A 20142-nucleotide genomic window follows, 5' to 3' on the forward strand; every position below is an offset into this window, starting at 1 on the left:
ACTAGACTTGGGGAGAAATTGAAACAGAAACGTGGATCCAGAGGATGGGGGAAAGGTGTTCAAAAATACAGGTAAATCTTTGTTCTGAGCATATCCCATACATATACAGAAATCCCCTGAAGCCTTAGATTTTACTCTTGCCTCTGAAGTTCCTGGACTGCAGGAAAGAAGGTACATTTAGAGTTTGCTCAGATTCAGAGAGTGGTGGAGTCTCCTTCTTTGGAGGTTTTTAAACAGAGGCTGGATGAACATATGTCGGAAGTGCTTTGATCCTGTGTTCCTGCATGGCAGAGGACTGGACTAGATGGCCCTTGTGGTCTCTTCCAACTCTATGATTTTATGATTAACTTCATCTTAAATGTATTTTTTGGCAAGTTACTTTCTGTCCCCATTGGGAGAAAAGCAGGATGCACACAAACTCTATGATTCTATTATTAATACTAGTGGGGCCCGGCCACGTGTTGCTGTGGCAACTGTCCTTCTCATCACAGTGTGCAACCCACACAGATGTCCATGCAGGTCCAATGATCCGCAGCATAGCCTTTTGGGGTGGTCAAATGGAATCCCTCTTTCCTTTTTCAATTCACATTGTTATATGGTGGTATCTTGGTTTTTTAGTATAAGATAATCCTTTCCATTCCACAACGGAACTGTCCAAAGTGCAAATCCCGCTGTCCATGAGGCTGGCTGACACGCACAGTCCTGGCTTGGGTAAGGCAGAACTGGGCTATCCCAGTCAGGCACAAGACAGGGTGGTGAGGCGCTCAGATCGAGGCCAGCTCCCTGGGTTCTTAAAGGGCCACGTGCAAAAGAAGCGGAGCCGGTAATGCTGGTTCACCCCAACACCGCGGATTTTCTTAGAAGAAAAAGGCAAACTCCAGCTCGCTTTTAGTAAAAGAGAGCTGTGGCGAATATGGGTGAGGAAGTGGGTGGTTGGATGTGAGGGAGGGCAGAGTGAGGTGTGTGAGGATGAGCTGGATGTGTATTGTGTGGTACATGAAAGTTACCTGCGAGGGGAACCCCACCTGACGCCTCACACGCAAAGTGTTTCGTGATACCTATTTACTGTTTTCGGCTCATCCCGCCTTATCATCTGCGAACATTGTAAGGGCATACCAACCCCTCAGGCCACAGACATGCTGCACGAACATTCTAAGGGTGACAGTTAAACATAGCCAGGTTCATGGCCTGGTGCGCCAGGAAAAGGACATTTTACCTGGCTCAGGTTTGGACTTTTGGCAATTTGAAGGTCCGATTACCTGCCCGCAACAGGGAGGGACGTCATGTGAAAATTTGGGGGCGATCCGTCCAGCCGCTTCCGCGTTAGGGCATGAGTAACAAAGTCACTGTTAGCTTTTTATATATAGAGATGATTGATTCTCAAAGTGAAAACCAAATACTGCAATTGTGCCTAAAACTCCTCAACAGGAAGCAGGTTTGTCAACTTCACTGCTGATATGTGACAAATTTTACTGCTAAGAGGAGAGAGAGAGAGAAACTGATGGTTCAACTATGCAATCTGTTGTGTAATTAAGTCAACCGTAGAAGAGTGAATGGGGAACAAAAGGCACAGTTGAGCCAAGTGTGCAAGTTATGTACAACAATGTTTCTGATCTGTCTGCACTCTGGAATAAAGAAGAAGATGCACAGCTGTGAATAATATGAACGTAATGCACAGTGGCTGGGAAATTGCATAGCTGCTTTGGTGGGCAAGCACCCCAAATACATAATACAAGTGGGGAGATGGAGATGCCTACACACAAAAAAAGGACAGTTTTCAGAGATCCCTAGTAATCTCGACACAGTGTCTGGTTTATCCAGTCACGGGCATTCATTCATTTGTTCACTCATTCGTTCATTTGTTTTAACTGAAGCTATTCGTGTCTCTAAGAATAACTTTTATAAACCTGTGCACAAACACACATACACACACTCAAATGAACACGCAAACACGCTGCTCAGCACAGATGGCTTTTTTTTTTTGTTAAAAGGTTCATTCCCCTTGGAAAAACCACCTTTAAAAATACTCCTGTTTGCCTACAGAATTACAGACCTTTTTGCAAACTGATCCTTGCTCCTGATTTGCACTCTGCGTGAGTTTGCAGAACGATCCCTGCTTGAAAGCTAAAAGCAAAAATCTGCTCAAAATGCCACCTGAGTCTGGAGCTCATCCATTTTGGCTGCTTAAGAAACGCTATTCCTAAGAACTGTGGCATGTCTTAAAGGAGATGTGCTTAAAATGATCCATGTTTTCCTTAACACAACAACAACCCTGCGCATCTTGTGAGCCCCGTGGAGCTCTCCAGTCCAGTATGCTTAATGGCAGCCACAGGCCCGCACCACCATGTTCCTGTATTTCTTCAAGATGACGTTGGAGCTGTCATCAAAATAAAGAACAGAGATGGCGTTGAGTTGCGTCGGGGCACAGCAGGGCTTCGGGACAGTGTCCGGGTTTATAAAGTGAACCTGTGAGGCAGATACAAGGTAGCAGATATGAGAGGACATTCACAAAGATCCCTCCCAATCATCCAATTAAATTAAAAGGTAGTAGATTCTGGAAAGACAAAAGGAAGTACTTCTTCAATCTCAGGCCCCTTCCGCACATGCAGAATAATGCACTTTCAATCCACTCTCAATGCATTTTGCAGCTGTGTGGAATAGCAAAATCCACTTGCAAACAATTGTGAGTGGATTGAAAGTCCCATGACAAAAACTACAGACTGTTTTTACTGATAATGAACAGCAAAGGAACGATAAGATAAATGGAGGGAAGTAAGACGCAAGGGTTGTATTATCATGTACGTTTGGCATTATACACAAAACCATCCTTGAGTGTTCAGCAAAAACTTTAATCTAAACTTAAGTCATTTGGGGATCGCCTTTACCACAAAACTGTCACAAGGAGAATAACAACAATTTGTTCTCTGTTCCTTCAACTTTCTTCCTTTCCCCCTGTGGATTGAAAGTGCATTATTCTGCATGTGCGGAAGGGACCTCAGAATAACAGTGGAATTTGGTGCCATGGGATGTTGTGGTGACCACTAATTTAAAGGTAAAGGTAGTCCCCCTGTGCAAGCACTGGGACATTACTAACCCATAGGGTGACCACATCACATCATGACATTTACTGAGCAGACTTAGTTAATGGGATGGTTTGCCATTGTCTTCCCCAGTCCTCTGCACTTTATCCCCAGCAAGGTGGGTACTCATTTGACTGACCTCAGAAGGATAGATGGCTGAGTCAACCTTGAGCCAGCTACCTAAACCCAACTTCCACTGGGATCAAACTCAGGTTGTGATCAGAGCTTTGACTGCAGTACCATGGCTTACTACTCTGTGCCATACTACTTCAGTTGGCTTTAAAGGACGATTTAGATAGATTCATGGAGAGTAGACCTACCAATGGCTATTAGCCACAATGACTTCATGTTAAAGACCAGTAGCCTCCTGGCTACACCAAGAATCAGGGGTAACAACAGAGGATGAGGTTTGATGATCACAGGGTCACCTGATGTTGACTGATGTGCAAAACAGGGTGCTGAACCAAATGGATGACTGGTCTATTCAACATGGCTTCTTTTTAGTCTGCTTGTGAGGGGCTTTTTAGTCTAGATCAGAGGTGTTCAACTCTGGCCCTCCAGATGTTCATGGATTGCGATTCCCATCAGTCTCTGCCAGAATATGCTGGCAGGGGGCTGATGGGAATTGTAGTCCATGAACATCTGGAGGGCCAGAGTTGGACAACCCTGGTCTAGATCCTTGTCCACAATCCAGGATGAATACTGCCAGTCATGAGGTCAGCAGAGGATACAATGAAATCATATGAGCAAGGGAAAGCTTCTGCAACAGTTCCCATTGTTGAACCAGATTGACTGAAGTAATTAAAAATAATCTAGTACGGTGATGATCAGATTTGGTAAAGTTGCGTGGGGTTTAAAAAGGAGCTTACCAGTGTTTGCACAATAGCATGGTTTGTTGCATTCATGTAAGAGTTCAACGGAAAGGCACACTCTCCTTCGCAGTAGTATGCAGCGTAGCCTTCTGGAGCAATGATCCAGTCCTGGGTTGGATCACAAGAGAGAAAGCACTGAATCCATGTACAGGAAATTATTTAACCCGACTTCTTTTAACGCACCTAGGCATCCAACGAATACACTGAAAAATAGATTGCAACAGCAAAGTTGAACCAATTTATCCAGACTTTAATTCACAGGGAAAGTGGATCTCATGTATGGATCTAAGTCTTGCCACTTCACCTTTGGACCATTTAAGTGATATGAATGAGGGGATGGGTTAACACCGGGTGCGTAGTGAAGCAATCTTGATACCATTTATCCATGCAGTCTAAGGGCCAATGCAAACCAGAAGACACCCTACCAGAAAACAGTTGCCAATAGGAGTGACCAAACAAGAGATAAGACAAACGTGACACCAGGGTACCAGACGTTCCGGGCAAGCATTCTTATACCAAATAGGAGCTTTGGAAGAACATGGATGAACACATCGATGGGCTCAGTGCAACCAGCACAGAACTTCCAATGAATCTGCTATGCGCCATTTGGACATTCTGCTTCAAAGACCGAAGCTACTTGGGCCATCCTTGATTCTAGGCACTTACAAATTGTTTTATGCCCATGGTGGTGAACCTTTGGCACTCCAGATGTTATGGACTACAATTCCCATCAGCCCCCGCCAGCATGGCCAATTGTAGGGGCTGATGGGAATTGTAGTCCATAACATCTGGAGTGCCAAAGGTTCGCCATCACTGTTCTATGCATAGTCTCCCTCTTCCCCTCAAAAGGCAGCTTTGTGGAAGCAGCAGTACCTGACCTGATACACCTTGACACTAAAATGGGTGCTTTCATCCAGCTATGTGCATATACACATCAGCACATTTTTCACACATTATCAGGAAGCGGTGCTTGTATCTGCACTCATGAGCACATGGAAGCTATGAAGGCCTATCAAGGTCTATCAAGGTCTATGAAGATCGGTACAGTTTAATTGCAGCAGTTCTCCAAGGTCTCAAAATGAGGTCTTCAGCACCACCAACTATCTGACCCCTTCAACTGGAGATACCAGAGATTCAACCTGTGACCTTCTGCAAATGACGGAGATCGCTCTCCCACTGAGCCCCGGCCCTTGTTCTTGCCTCTTGGCAGATGAGTAACAAACTGGCCTGTTATCACACGGACACATTTAAATTGGTCACAAGTCATTTGGATCGGATCTCCCTCGTCACTACACCCATTCTATCTAGGAGACAATGGAAGTTTCACAGATTTGCAAGAATTGCCTTGCTGTGCATGAGTCTCTTCTCCATGTGGCCAGAATTATGTGGGTTGATCTGCAAGAAGCCACACGTGTGAAGGGTCTTGGTTTGAGGTCGAAGGCGAAGGACGGCCTTAGCGTTCTTCTAATCTCTTCCAACTCTATCATTCATTATTTATTTTAAAGCTATTTATTAGCCACTTCTATGGGGGTGGAGGGAACGTCGAAAGTGGCACGCCGGAACATATAAACATTGAAAATAAAGCTTTAAAAACCACTAAAACAAAACCAGAAAGCCTAATAAAAGGGAGTATGCTAAAGTCAACTGAAACATAAGGCTGCATTATGATTAATTAAGCCAACCATAGATCAACTAAATAAACTGGATTGGAACAATCTGGCATGTTAAAAATAGGCAGTCATTAAAACAAACTCAGCAGCAATCAAATATATTGAGGGCACAGAACAAACTAGCACACAATGCAGCAAAACATCTGGCAATGAAAACCTACAAGACTAGGTGTTAAGCAAGCCATTAAGATGACAGTATTCCACATTTTAGGGGCCACCACAGAAAAGGCCCTGCCTGTGGTCAGTACCACCATATTTTTAGAAAGGGAAAAAGCAAAAGGACTAGGGTCTCAGATGCAGATTTTAAGTGGTCTAAGTGGTGGGTTTCATGATCCCTAACTTGACTGTGAGCAGTCTCAAGATACATACAGGAGCCTCTCTTGCTTGCAGTATATTAAAGCAGAGAGGCAACATTTTTAGCCAGCAGATACAATCAACAGGTGAATTCCTAAGAGACTTTTTTTAGAACACACACTGAGACAGCCTGTACAATGTGATGTATATCTGAAAATCTTACTGTATTCTGGAAACTATTCCATCTAATTTCTTTTAGACCACTGCCCTACTGCCAAGAAGTATTACAGTCAAGAACACCACACCTAATACCAAGTGGAACTGAAATCTGTTATGGTAATATGGGGGTGAGGCAGATGAAAAGTTCTGGTATGCTGAAGCCTCATTGCAGGTAGCATAAGTGGGTCTTTTCTCCTGCTGAGGTGAGCACGAAAAACTCCAAGTTTGCAACATCAGTCAGTTCAAACTAGAGAAAAGCTAGCAGTGGAAATTGCTAATTGGCTGGTGTTCATACCATCACGGAACATCTCTTTCCTTCCATCCCAGAGTAGTTTTGCAAGTTAAAAATGCTTGCTGATTAAAAAACAAGGTGAAGGATGCACAAAACAAACGTATGTGTGTTCCATTCCTTTAAAGCATAAGCATAAGCATTTATTGTCATTGTGCACGCACAACGAAATTTACAGCAGCATTCCTCGATGCACACAATTTCAGACTCATACCCCATCCTCACTTTCCCCTTCCTCCACCCATCCCTACACAGCCCCAAACACATCAACACGAAGCCACAGCTCTAGAGTAGAAGCTGTCTCTAAGCCTCTTTGTCCTAGTTTTGATAGACCTGTATCGTCTGCCAGATGGTAACAGCTCAAAAAAAGAGTGTGCTGGATGAGACAGGTCTCTCAGAATATTTTGGGCTTTCTTTAGGCTTCAGGAATTATAGAGTTCTTCCAAGGAGGGGAGAGGGCAGCCGATAATCCTTTGTGCAGTAGTGATCACCCTTTGGAGCGCCTTCCTATCTGCCACTGTAGTTGGGTAATTTGTTTTAAGAGCCTGGTAGACTGGTCAAAGCATGAGAAGGAAAGCTAGGCTGTAAGATAAGAGTTTGTGCAAATTATGAATCAAGGTCCGTGACTGGCTGCTAACTGCTTCATCTGCCTTCGCCCTTAGTTAGGAAGGTAGCAGTAGCGAACTCTGCTCAGAAAAGCAGAAGAAAGGCCTCAGTTATCCCAAAGTTTATAATTAATCCCTAACCCTGAAAAAACTGTTTTGGAACGTTTAAAAAAGCACTAACCTTTGAAATATAATATCAAGGCAACTTGGTTCAATTTGAGTAACCGACTCACTTTTTTTTTCATGATTCAACACTTGCTAGTGCATTTTACAGTCAAGTCCCAACTGACTTATGACTGCTTTTCAAACAGAGGCTGGATGGCCATCTGTCAGGAGTGATTTAATTATGTGTTCTTGTATTGCAGGGGGTGGGACTTGATGGCCCTTTGGGGTCTCTTCCCACTCTATGATTTTATGACTCCGTAGGGTTTTCAAGTTGATAAACGTTTGGAGATGGTTTGCCATTGCCTGCCTCTGTGTCACACTCCTGGTATTCCTTGGAAGTCTCCCACCCAAATACTTGCCAGAGTCAAGGCTGAGAGCATGGGACTGGCCCAAGATTACCCAGCAAGTTTCCATGGCAGAATGGGGATTTGGACCTGGGCTTCCCAGACCCTAGCCTGACACCTAAACTACCAGGGGGCATTCATTGAAAATGCTGGGGGGAAGAATTAGGACTAATAAAAGGAACCATTTCTTCATGCAACATGTGATTGGAGTTTGGAACATGCTGCCACAGGAGGTGGTGATGGCCACTAACCTGGATAGCTTTAAAAAGGTCTTGGGCAGATTTATGGAGGAGAAGCAGCAGTGGCGTAGGAGGTTAAGAGCTCGTGTATCTAATCTGGAGGAACTGGGTTTGATTCCCAGCTCTGCCGCCTGAGCTGTGGAGGCTTATCTGGGGAATTCAGATTAGCCTGTACACTCCCACACACTCCAGCTGGGTGACCTTGGGCTAGTCACAGCTTTTCGGAGCTCTCTCAGCCCCACCTACCTCACAGGGTATTTGTTGTGAGGGGGGAAGGGCAAGGAGATTGTGAGCCCCTTTGAGTCTCCTGCAGGAGAGAAAGGGGGGATATAAATCCAAACTCTTCTTCTTCTTCTTCTTCTTATGGCAACCAATCTTGATCCTCTTTGATCTGAGATTGCAAATGCCTTAGCAGACCAGGTGCTTGGGAGCAGCAGCAGCAGCAGCAGGCCATTGCTTTCACCTCCTGCATGTGAGCTCCCAAAGGCACCTTGTGGGCCACTGCGAGTAGCAGAGTGCTGGACTAAATGGACTCTGGTCTGATACAGCAGGCTTGTTCTTATGTTCTTACTACACCATGCTGGCTCAATTAAGTACTTAGGGTCAGTCAAATAACTGCTGTGTATCTTCCAAGCACATTCAGTAATCATCTGGTCACATCTGTCTTGAACTGGTGCTTCCAAAAATGAAATCGTGGAGTTGGACCTATTCTAAATAATGAATCCTGTGGACCTATTCCACTGGAAGAGTAAAACTTTAATTGCGTATAACCAAAAGCCATTACAAAAAAGTACAGTAAGAATGATAAAAACATTAAAATTTAAATATGATAATAAAATAAGCAGTTCATTAAATGTTAAAAAACCAATTGACTAAAACATCCACACTCATAAATCCTAAACACTTGCTCTTTTTTTTTTTTGAGGTCTTATTGGCCCTTATTGATTTTGTGCATAAGTAAACAAAGACGTTCGGTACACAACGTAAGAATCGGTGTCCGATAACAAAAATACCATCTTTTCAAGGTCGAATTGCCAGTTTAAACCTCTCAGTAATCTGTCAAGAAATTTGGCCCTGCGTTCTGCATACAGTGGACAAATAAAACGCAACGTAGAAGATTCTTCACAAAAGGCTATTCACAAAGACAATGCCACTGTTCCTGGACCATTTCATTTTATCTTCCAGACAGTACTGCCGCTGGCAAGGTTTGGAAGCACAAAACGGTAAAGGCCATGGGCCAGTGAGATTAGCTAAGTAAGGGGATCTAAGGTGGTCGTTTCTGAATAGCTTAAACGATGGCAAAAATTTGGAGTGTAGCTTTGGCATTCTGTTGATTAAACTACCTGAGTTGTACACCCAGTCCCTGAGCGGACTATCGCCGCTTGAATTATTCAGTAAATCATCGGGAATAGAATAGTACATTAAGATGTTGTTTAAAAAACCTTCCTCTTGTTCAAGGAGCCTTCCCTGATGAAGAAGGCATCTAAAACCTTACGTCTTCTTTCAGGAATATATGATCCACCATCTCTCCTCATCAAAATGCACCCCTTCTCCCACCAAAAAACCCCTCCTCCATTTCCAAACATGAAAGTTATCATTTTGTAGACACAGACAGGAAGTTAATGTATAACAACAAGCCTACCCCGACCAAATTCAATGCCTTTTGCTGTTCTGAAAATAGACAACAAAAGGTCAGAACCAAAAAATTCAATCTCGGGGTTTATATTACCAGCATGATAACAACGGAGGACTAAAATGTGCCACCGGTCTCTAATTCCAAGCACAAGAACAACCTTACCTGCCAGCCAAGATCCCTGAAGCTGACATAGAGCTCATGTTTCTTGCAAGCCTGTCTTTGATCACTGCTGCTATTCTCTGAGTTTCGAGGGTGATTGGCAGGAAGAAAGGGGGAGGGAAGAGCACAAAATCATCACGTTAGTTTAAGACATCCAGCAATATTCTCATGCTGCAGCTTTATCTCGTTGAAGATTTAGACCCGTCTTCCTCAACAAAACATCTTGTGGTTAACCAGGAGAAACGGACCCAGCATTAGGCAAACTGTGAGCAGAAACAGTAAAGACAACAAATAATTTGGAGTGTAGATTTGTTATTATTGTTTTAATTGCTGCTGAATTTTAATGAGTTAGATTTTATGTTATATTGATTTACTGTTCTGGAAACAGTCATGTTGTGAGCCGCCTTGAGTCCTTCGGGGATGAGGTGGCCTATAAATGTAATAAATAAATAAATAAAGCAAGCAAGACATGGCTTCCTTGGATTGGATTGTTTGGGAGAACGAAACTGCAGCGCTGACATTCTTGGCAGTTTGGCTTCATAAGACTAGCTTCATAAGACTAGCTACAGGTTATCATACATTTCAGTAATATTAAAGGGCTGGACTCAATAACTATAAAACGTTTATCTTGTTTTCTGCACGAAGCCAAGGAAGCCCCAGGAAAATCAATTTTGCTCCGAGGCTTCTTCGTATTGGTATGGGCCTCTCTATGGCTGTGTGTTTTCTGAGCCAAGCTGGTAAGAAATCTCAGGAGAGGAAACAGAGCTTCTGCCTTTATGCAACCCCAGGTTGTGTTTCTTCAAAATGTTCCTGTCAAAGAGAATTTGTCTAGTAGCTGGGCAAAGGGCACAATGTACACATACAGAGATGATCCAATCTTCCTTGTGATTCTCCTGTGCTGCATAAGCGTGTTTGGTTCTGTATTCAGATATCTCATTTGGTAGTCATTTAAAATATTTCTACGCTGTGTTTCCAAAAAAAAAAGCCCCAAGGGGACCTATAAACAAATCTGACATCAAGACATGCAATAAAAACAACAGCAGTCCAACAACACAAGAAGCTGCTTTCTGCGAAATCAGATTATTGGTCCATTCAGTCTGCTCAGCGATGGCTCTCCGGGGTCTCAGCCAAAGGTCTTTCACATCACCTATTGCCTGGTTCTTTTAAAAGTAGGTGTCAGGAATTGAACCTGGGACCGTCTGCCTGCCAAGCAGATGTTCTGTTATGGAGCCATGTTGAAGCAGATGCTGGGCCCTTCCCCAACATCTGATTCAAACTCTTAAACCAGCAAGCAAGGGCTATCTTTGATACTTTTTTTAAAAAAAAACATGTGTAGTCCTTATGGCACCCATTTATATATATTGTGGTGCCATAAATTAGGACCATGGCATTCGGGAGGGTGCTAACCCCCCCACCCCCATTCTGCCTCCATTATAGAAATCTCTCCCTTAAGTTGCTTTAATGGAGAGGAACAACAGATAACTTTTATCATAATTGTCTATCCCTCCTACTGAGGTTAATAGCAGCTCCAAGGGCAGGGGGTAGAGACTTCTATTGAGAAAATGGCAGGAGAATAAGGTGAACTCATCTGCCTCCCCCCTGAAGCCCCTGACCCAAAGGGGGAGGGAGGCTGCAGTTGCTTTGTAATGTGAAAAATCCAACAGAACTGGAGATCTGATCATGCATCTCCCACACAGCATGTACTTTGGCCCCTGGCCTGCATGGTTTTAAATTCATCTGGCTGCTTTGGGGATGCTGAGTCATTTTGCTATTCTGGCCAGTTTGGTTCCATTTGGATCCACCGCTGCTAACAATTATATTATTGACTTTCATTGCTTTTTTAAAAAAAAATAATTGTAAAATTGTTTTCTGTCCTTGTAGTTATAAATCGCCTTGTTTGCTACGCACGCCAAGAAGGTTTGTCACTGGATTAAACAAATCTTGGGGAGGAGGTTTGGGTTTTTTTTGTATCTGTGCAATATCTTTTTTGGAAGGGGGTAATGCAGAATTACCACCACCTCCGCTTAAAACATCTCCACAGACTGAGGGGCTTTATTATTATTTTTTTTTAAACCCTGTTTTTATGGTCTGCTTCTAATCTAAGAAATATTTTATGGGTATTATTTTAGGCAGCTGAATATTGTTTTATATGGTTTTATGCCCCCTCCCTCGCATGTTTTTTCGGGGGGGGGGGGGTTCTTTTTAACGCTGATAATTTTGCTATGCTATTTTCCCTTTGTAAGCTGCCTCAAGCAGATCTCTAAAAAGGTGTTGTATACATTCTCTAAACATATAAATATCCCCCATCCCTGCCACCTTTACAAAAATATTTGCATACCTCCAATATTTGACCCCCGAAAGGCTTCTTGGTTCTTTGGTGCTTTAGATTTCTGGTTTCGGGGCTTGCCTCCTGCAGACCGAATACTACGAAAATGTACCTCAGTAGCTTTGAAAAAGGCGACAGTGAACGGCTGCTTGTTTTGTGGACCATGCCTTCCAATCAGGCCAGCTATCGAGGGATTGATGCTGTATCCTAAAGAGGGGGGGAAACGTTAGTTTTAAAAAAGAGGAATTTTATCAGCTTGCCAATTATACTAGGAATTGCAGGAGCCACACAGACTGGCCAGCAACTCATATGTGAAGTCCCCACAGCTTTCCATATGTCCGAGGACAGCTGAGGAACCGGGCTTTAAAAATAATGATACTTTTCTTGCAAGGAATGGCCCATTGCAGCCGATTTCATTTTGCGCCTCACTGTGCAACAGCCGAAGCAAATGCTTCCCCTGAATGTCACGTTAATAACATTAGATTTCCCTGCATTCTTGAGAGGGGTTTCTTTGAGTTCACCAACCTATAATTTGATGGAGTCCTGTAAAAAGGAACCATAAAACCAAACCCAGAGGAACACTAAATTCTCATTGGAAGGTTATGAGCCTAAAATAAAAATGCCTCAACTTAAATAAAAGTTGATATTGCTCTGGATAGATTGAACTAGAGAGGAGGCAATAGTTTCATTGTGCTTGAGAGAGTGGGCTGATTGATGCCACCTACCACACTATGTGAATTTGGGTTCGACCTGGCCAATGCTTTAAAGGGCCGGGCCATATCTCATTCAGACTTAATTTTATTCTCCAACCTGAGATGCTCTGAGGACAAATGGTTGAGCAAGATACCCATCTCAGAAGCCACAACAAAGGAACAGTCCTTGGAAAAGCCTCAAGTGCTGCAGGCACATAGATGTCCTGTCAACCCAGAGGAAAGTAGGAGGCCAGGTTCCCAGCATTTATTCTAGGGCTTGGCCAATCAAGAAGCGTTATACTGCCAGTTAACCATAAGAGATGATACTAAACAATTCTCCTGTGCCTGAAGAGAGTTCTGCTGCCAATCTGTTATAGTTCAGTACCCTCAGAAAACATGTCAGGGTCACATCAAAGGTCACTTTCCAGGTTCACCTTAACAGTGAGGTTCATGCTACCATGACTACCAATGCTAGGGTTGCCAGATACCCCTGGCAACTGGTAGAAGAGGGGAGCTAGTAAGACTCTTGGCAGCTGGCCGAATATGCCGGCAGAGGGGGTGCAAAGTAGGGGGTCCCTCATCCACAAAAGGGGTCTAGGGACCCTAAACAATGTTTTGTGGATCAACTTAAGTGTGGTCATTTTTAGTTTTGGTCTTTCTCCATGGGCGGTAATGTTCTGGTTGCCATAGCAGCCAATATCCAACAGTGTATAGCGGATAAGTTCTAAAACACAAAGATATATCCCGCTAATACACAATATAAAGTGCACAGTGCGTTTATTGTGCTAGTGTGATTCCAAGACATTCACTTATCACTATACCTAACAGACTACAACTATTAACTATTGCCTAATTCTAACACATAACACATACTTATTACCAAACATACAACTCTTACTCATAACATACAATTAAATATACAAACATACAAGAAGCCATTAAGAATGTGGAGCTTGGGGGTGTTAGCCCTTAACTCATCAGTTGATGTAGTCCAATTATTATAGCTTCCTCCTCTTCTTGGACCATGAAACCAAAATAACTCAATTATCCATAACAAAATTCCAATTAGGCACAATAGAAGGCTTCTCTCTTCTCTCCGTCTGAGCGTCTAAAATGGGTTCCACGGTATATTCCACGTTTTCCAAAAAGCAACCTTCTTCCGTAGAAGCTCAGCATAAGGTAGTCAATCATTTGATGAGGGTATCATAAGCTATTAAGCTGCCTGTCCCTCTTGACTTGAATCCGAGTTACTCTCTGAGAATACTCCAAGAAGCTCACCAACAGAGAGTCTATTCCAGTGATGGCGAACCTTTTCAAGACCGAGTGCCCAAATTGCAACCCAAAACCCATTTATTTATCGCGAAGTGCCAACACGGCAATTTACCCTGAATACTGAGGTTTTAGCTTAGAAAAAACGGTTGGCTCCGAGGCGTGCATTACTCAGGAGTAAGCTTGGTGGTAGTCGGTGGCTTTGCTTTGAAGCAACAGTGCAACTCTTCCAACGGGTGAATCACGACCCTAGGAGGGTTTACTCAGAAGCAAGCCCCTTTGCCAGCAACTGAGCTTACTCCCAGGTAAAAGATCACATTTTAGTTCTTCACATGAAAATCAGTGGGGATTAACAACACTTGACAGGGTTACTTACACTGCTTCCTCAAAACTTGGTCTTAGCTTTAATGCTAATAATGCCCAACGGCCCAGGCCAGTCTAGATGTGGGGGGGGGGGGGCACTCTGTTTGTGTGTGCCCACAGAGAGGGCTTTGAGTGCCACCTCTGGTACCTGTGCCATAGGTTCGCCATCACTGGTCTAGTCAGAACAACAACTCTGAGACTAGAGAAAGATCGTTATAGTGGTAATAGAAGCAAAGTGGTCATTAGAGGCAAAACAGGAAGTAGGCCCAGAGACAGGAGAAAAGGAAATAGTAATCACAGGAGTGAGGTGCCCAAATGCACCAAAGACTACGGTTTTGTTTCTGAGATGTCGACAGGTTAAGACTAGAGGTTTCCAAATCTCTCCTTTGTCAGCATGAAGGCTAGAGTCTTATTTTCTTTTTTAAAGATGAAAGTTGGAAGTCAGAGTCTGTGAAATTATTAGCCCCCAGGAGAGATGCCCTCTCTATTAACCTACCTCAACAAAGGAAAGGAACACAAAGGCAAGAAAACCTGGAAATGCCATATCTAGAAAGGAACAGGCACCAGGGCTGGCAACTTGGGGCACTTGGAAAAAGATTCCCTCTGTGCACCCACCTCAGTTCATTCAGATACAGCCCAAAAGTCACATGACTTGAACAGCACCATGGGCCTCAAAGGTGACTAGCCAACCCAAAGTTTTGCATACTGCCGGTCCCGCCCCTTGATAACCAGCTAGTCTGAGCTGCAAGGTGGGGCTGAATGGAGATTTTCTGGTGAAGCTTACCATCTATGCTCTCCACTGATAGTCGCAAGCCGAGGTTGTGTTGTGGGTTTACCACCCAGTGGTTACTAGTTGCCGTGATATCAAACACCAGCCAGCCTTCTTCCACGGCCCAAATTTTTCGAGTGTCAAGCAGGAACAAATCTGAATCCCTGAAGAGACAAAGCCAGAAGACAGAAGAAAGAAATGTTTGCAAATGTGTCTGAATTTTATCTGGAAATACAGCTGGGATATTAAATATAAACTGGATCTACCACTTAACAGTTTGCAATATACAGTTGCAATAAGCAGGTTGTACCCGACGGAAGCCATTGTGAAATTAATTATTAATGTATTTAAATCCAGAAAGCTTGCAATAGGAAGCAAAAGACATGCACACAAAAAAGATGGACAAACTCACAGAGCTTTGATATTCGTTTAGCCATCCCGGTAGATAACAAGAATTGTATATAAGAAAAATCCACAATATAGAAAATACCTCGCTAGAGCTATGCCACAGTTTTCCTATTTCTGGTGGGGTGGGGCAGGGAGCAAACAGTACTCTGGAATATATGTGAAATATTCTCACTACACCCACCCAGTTTATATTAATTAGTCACTGTCATTTCTTCCCTGATCGGGCCTGCAAGCTCCTAAGAAGTTTAACTGAAGAAATTGAGGTAATTGGTGGTCACATTATGGAAAGTCAAAAATCACTGGAAAAGACAAGAATGCTAGGAAAAGTTGAAGGCAGCAGGAAAAGAGGTAAACCCAACAGGGGGTGGGTAGGCAATGAACATCCAGTGTGGTGTACTGGTTAAGAGTGGCGGAATCTAATCTAAAGAATTGGGTTTAAAGAAACACCAGCATCCCATGTGTTGTGACATCACTGTGCAATTTTATGGACTCTCAATGGGGGATGTGGGCACCCTCTTTGGGGGTCCATAAAATTGGACCCCCTGAACCAAACTGCACTACACATGGGTGGTATCATCAGGAGAGTCTTCCGAAGATACCTTGAAATTTTGAGAGAGAGAGAGAGAGAGAGAGAGAGAGAGCAGGTAGACTCTATCTGGAGAACAGGTTTTGATACCCCACTCCTCCACATGAATCCTTGGCCCAATCACAGTTCTCTCAGAACTCTCTCAACACCACCTACCTACCTACCTACCTACCTACCTACCTACCTACCTACCTACCTACCTACCTACCTACCTCACAAGGTGTCTGTTGTGGGGGCAGGAGGGAAAGGAGTTTGTAAGCCACTTTGAGATTCCTTACAAGAGAGAAAAGCGGGGTACAAATCCACATTCTTCTCGGTCTATGATAATCAAAAGTGACCTGATATCACTTATGCACACACAAAGTTTTCCTAACCTGCTGTTTCATGAATTTTTTAATACGTTTTCAACCTGGGAACAGATGGAGGAGGAGGAGGAGGAGGAGGAGGAGGAGGAGGAGGAGGAGGAGGAGGAGGAGGAGGAGGAGGAGGAGGAGGAGGAGAGTACAAAGAGGAATACTTTGGATTTATACTCCACCTCAAGGGAGCTTGCAAGCTCCTTTCCCTTTCTCTCCACACAGCAGATACTTTGTGAGGTAGGTGGGGCTGAGAGACTTCCGAAGAGCTGTGACTAGCCCAAGGTCACCCAGCAGGAATGTAGGAGTGCGGAAACACATCTGGTTCACCAGATAAGCCTCTGCCACTCAGGTGGAGGAGTGGGGATTCAAACCTGGTTCTCCAGATTAGAATCCAACTGCTGTTAACCACTACACCATGCTGGCTTAGCCAATCAGAGCCCTTCAGGGGTGAGCGGTATACCAAATTTAATAAATAATAATAATAATCAGAAATCACACAGTCAATATGATAATCTCATGATGCTACACAGTCACACATCAACCACGAAAGTTGTCACAATCCAACAGGGAATGAGGGCAAGGGTTTTTAGAAGGCAACCGCACTCTAAAAGGGTTGCTTTCACCAAAAGAGAAGGCACTTTTCATGAAAAAAAAACGTTTAGCAATGAACGCCCCCTCCCCATTTCAGTGGAGCCCATCATAGTGAAGCAAAAGGTTTATCCCTTCAAATATACAGCCAAAATAACCAAAATAATATCACCCTCAATCTATGCAAATATTTATACAGCCCTCTTTTATGGATTCTTCTGTAGCTATTCGTTCTTACAAAGGCACACACACACACACACACACACACATTCTGAAATTGCAATCTAGCCACAAGAAAGTTGTTTTCAATGGCTAAACCTTGATTTTACCATTCACAGGAGTGCATTTAAAACAAAATAGCTGCGGACGGGAGGAAATACCACCCACACTGATTTGAGGATCCCAGGAACTGAAGAAGGGAGCAGAGGCAATCGTATAAACGGTGAACAAACATCCACACAGCCTGTTTCACTGGTACAGTTGCATTCCAAGGTTTGATCTATCCAACTGTAAAAGCTGGATTAAAAGCTCTGTTTAAATGATACTGCTCATATATGTCGCGCAAGTATCTGCCAACAGAGACATTGTAGTTGTGTGTGCCAGCTCACTAATTGGATATTTAAATACCCCCAGCTTCATTTAGAGGCTTGTTTTGCTGACTTGCATGTTTCATCTTGCCAAACTTCTCGTGTGCACATTGCATAGATATTTGCATAACTAATTGCTCTGTAACCATTCCAGCAGTGGTAAAAACAAAAATATAAGAACTTCTGCATGCTCATGAGAACGTCTTACTTGAAGCATTCTTCACAACAACAACAATTGGTAGTACTGAGAAATGGGCCAACAGAGGTTTATTGATAAATATCTGAACCAAACCATGCCCATTCATAAATAGGCTAAATAAGAGGGGGTCCTGTGAATAGAAGAAGAAGAAGAAGAAGAAGAAGAAGAAGAAGAAGAAGAAGAAGAAGAAGAAGAAGAAGAAGAAGAAGAAGAAGAAGAAGAAGAAGAAGAAGAAGAAGAAGAAGAAGAAGAAGAAGAAGAAGAAGAAGAAGAAGAAGAAGAAGAAGAAGAAGAAGAAGAAGAAGAAGAAGAAGAAGAAGAAGAAGAAGAAGAAGAAGAAGAGGAGGAGGAGGAGGAGGAGGAGGAGGAGGATAGATTTATATCCCCCCTTTCTCTCCTGCAGGAGACTCAAAGGGGCTTACAATCTCCTTGCCCTGCCCCCCTCACAACAAACACCCTGTGAGGTAGGTGGGGCTGAGAGAGCTCCATAGAGCTCTGACTAGCCCAAGGTCACCCAGCTGGCATGTGTGGGAGTGCACAGGCTAATCTGAATTCCCCAGATAAGCCTCCACAGCTCAGGTGGCAGAGCTGGGAATCAAACCCGGTTCCTCCAGATTAGATATATGAGATCTTAACCTCCTCCGCCACTGCTGCTCCTGCGAATACTCGCAGGGAGGGGAGAAACTGAGCTACTGTGATTTATTTATTTATTTATTTATTTATTTATTTATTTATTTATTTATTTGCTTGCTTGCTTGCTTGCTTATTTATTTATTTATTTATTTATTTGAATTTGGATACCGCCCCTCCCCTTGAGGGCTCAGGGCGGTGTCCAACAATCAAATACAGACATTTAAAATCCATTAAAAACAACCAATCCCCACTAAAATAAGGAACCATAAATACATAATTTACATAATTTCAGACAGCATTAAAAGTTTGGGTGCTGTGTGGTTTCCGAGCTGTATGGCCGTGTTCTAGCAGCATTCTCTCCTGACATTTCGCCTGCATCTGTGGCTGGCATCTTCAGAGGATCTGATGTTGGAAGCAAGTGGAGTATATATACCTGTATATATACCTGTCCAGGGTGGGTGAAGAAACATTGTCTGTGAGTAACAAAGAAGACAGCCAGGTCAGTAGATGAGGGCATCTGAATAGAAGTATCCTGGCCTTTGTTTCCTTTGTCTATAGTCATCCTATGTTTGTGTGGAGCTGATTAGTCACTGTCTTGACTCTAGTATTTTTCAACACTGGCAGCCAAGTTCTGTTCATTTTCATGGTTTCTTCCTTTCTGTTGAAATTGTCCATGTGCTTGTGGATTTCAATGGTTTCTCTGTGTAGTGAAGTCTGACGTAGTGGTTGTCAGAGTGGTCCAGAATTTCTGTGTTTTCAAATAATATTCTATGTCCAGGTTGGTTTATCACGTGTTCTGCTATTGCTGATTTTTCTGGCTGAAATAGTCTGCAGTGCCTTTCGTGTTCTTTGATACATGTCTGAGCACTGCGTTTGGTGGTTCCTATGTAGACTTGTCCACAGCTGCATGGTATGCGGTAGACTCCTGCAGTAGCTAGAGGATCCCTCTTATCCTTTGCTGAACGCAGAATCTGTTGAATTTTCTTAGTGGGTCCGTAGATTGTTTGTAGGTTATGCTTCTTCATCAGTTTTCCTATGCGGTCAGTGGTTCCCTTGATGTATGGTAAGAACACTTTCCCTCTAGATGGCTCTTTATCTTTGTTCATGTGGCTTGTTCTTGGTCTTGCAGCCCTTCTGATGTCTGTATTAGAGTAACCATTAGTCAGCAACCTCTGGCCCCGTGCTTACTCTCAAGCAATTGAGTGTTGGGAAAAAAGGGGGGGGGGATGATGCCACAAGATGGAGCAATGTCACTTCTGATCACCATGTTTCTAGCACTCTAGGAATTTCCCACATCTCTATGGTCTTTATTGTAGAGGTTGGGAAATTCCTTGCTTATCACTGATATAACTTCCAGCTATTTCATCCGGAAGTGATATAGCTGTGTCAGCACTGCCCTTCCCCAAAGCACCGCTGCCACCCAAGCTACTGGGAGTTTCTGGCACAGGTCAGGTAACACTAAATTAGGACCTGGGACATCTGGATCCGAGTTCCCGCTCTGACATGAACATTTTCTGGACAACCTCAAGGTCTAACGACTCTCTTAGCCTAACCTACCTCTCAGGGATCTTACTGTGAAGATAAAGTGGAGAGGGAAGTAATGATGTGATGTTGCTTTGGGTCCCCACTGGGAAGAAAAGTGGGATATAAATTTAAAAAGTAAAAATAATTAGCATCTGGCAATGACTGATGAAGGTTCTGTGATGCCTTGTACTTTTTTATTACATTCAAAAACAGCCATTGGGGGAATCCAATACAAGTGTTCATTCACAAGGAAAGCATGTGAGTGTTTGT

General features: G+C 43.4%; 1 protein-coding gene across 1 annotated transcript in view; it reads right to left on the bottom strand.

The window, feature by feature from the left end:
• Positions 1 to 1251: 1251 nt before the first annotated feature.
• BMP7 (bone morphogenetic protein 7) overlaps positions 1252 to 20142 on the bottom strand; it is a 100712-nt gene continuing 81821 nt past the window's right edge. The window contains exons 3-7 of the mRNA XM_048498801.1: positions 15007 to 15155; positions 11911 to 12105; positions 9576 to 9652; positions 3950 to 4060; positions 1252 to 2466 (exon numbers count right to left, since the gene is read on the bottom strand). Coding sequence (XP_048354758.1) covers positions 2317 to 2466; positions 3950 to 4060; positions 9576 to 9652; positions 11911 to 12105; positions 15007 to 15155 — 682 coding nt within the window. The 3' untranslated portion in view covers positions 1252 to 2316. The remainder of the gene's footprint in view (positions 2467 to 3949; positions 4061 to 9575; positions 9653 to 11910; positions 12106 to 15006; positions 15156 to 20142) is intronic.

The sequence above is a fragment of the Sphaerodactylus townsendi genome, linkage group LG05 (genome assembly GCF_021028975.2).
Source record: "Sphaerodactylus townsendi isolate TG3544 linkage group LG05, MPM_Stown_v2.3, whole genome shotgun sequence".
Lineage (NCBI taxonomy): Eukaryota > Metazoa > Chordata > Lepidosauria > Squamata > Sphaerodactylidae > Sphaerodactylus > Sphaerodactylus townsendi.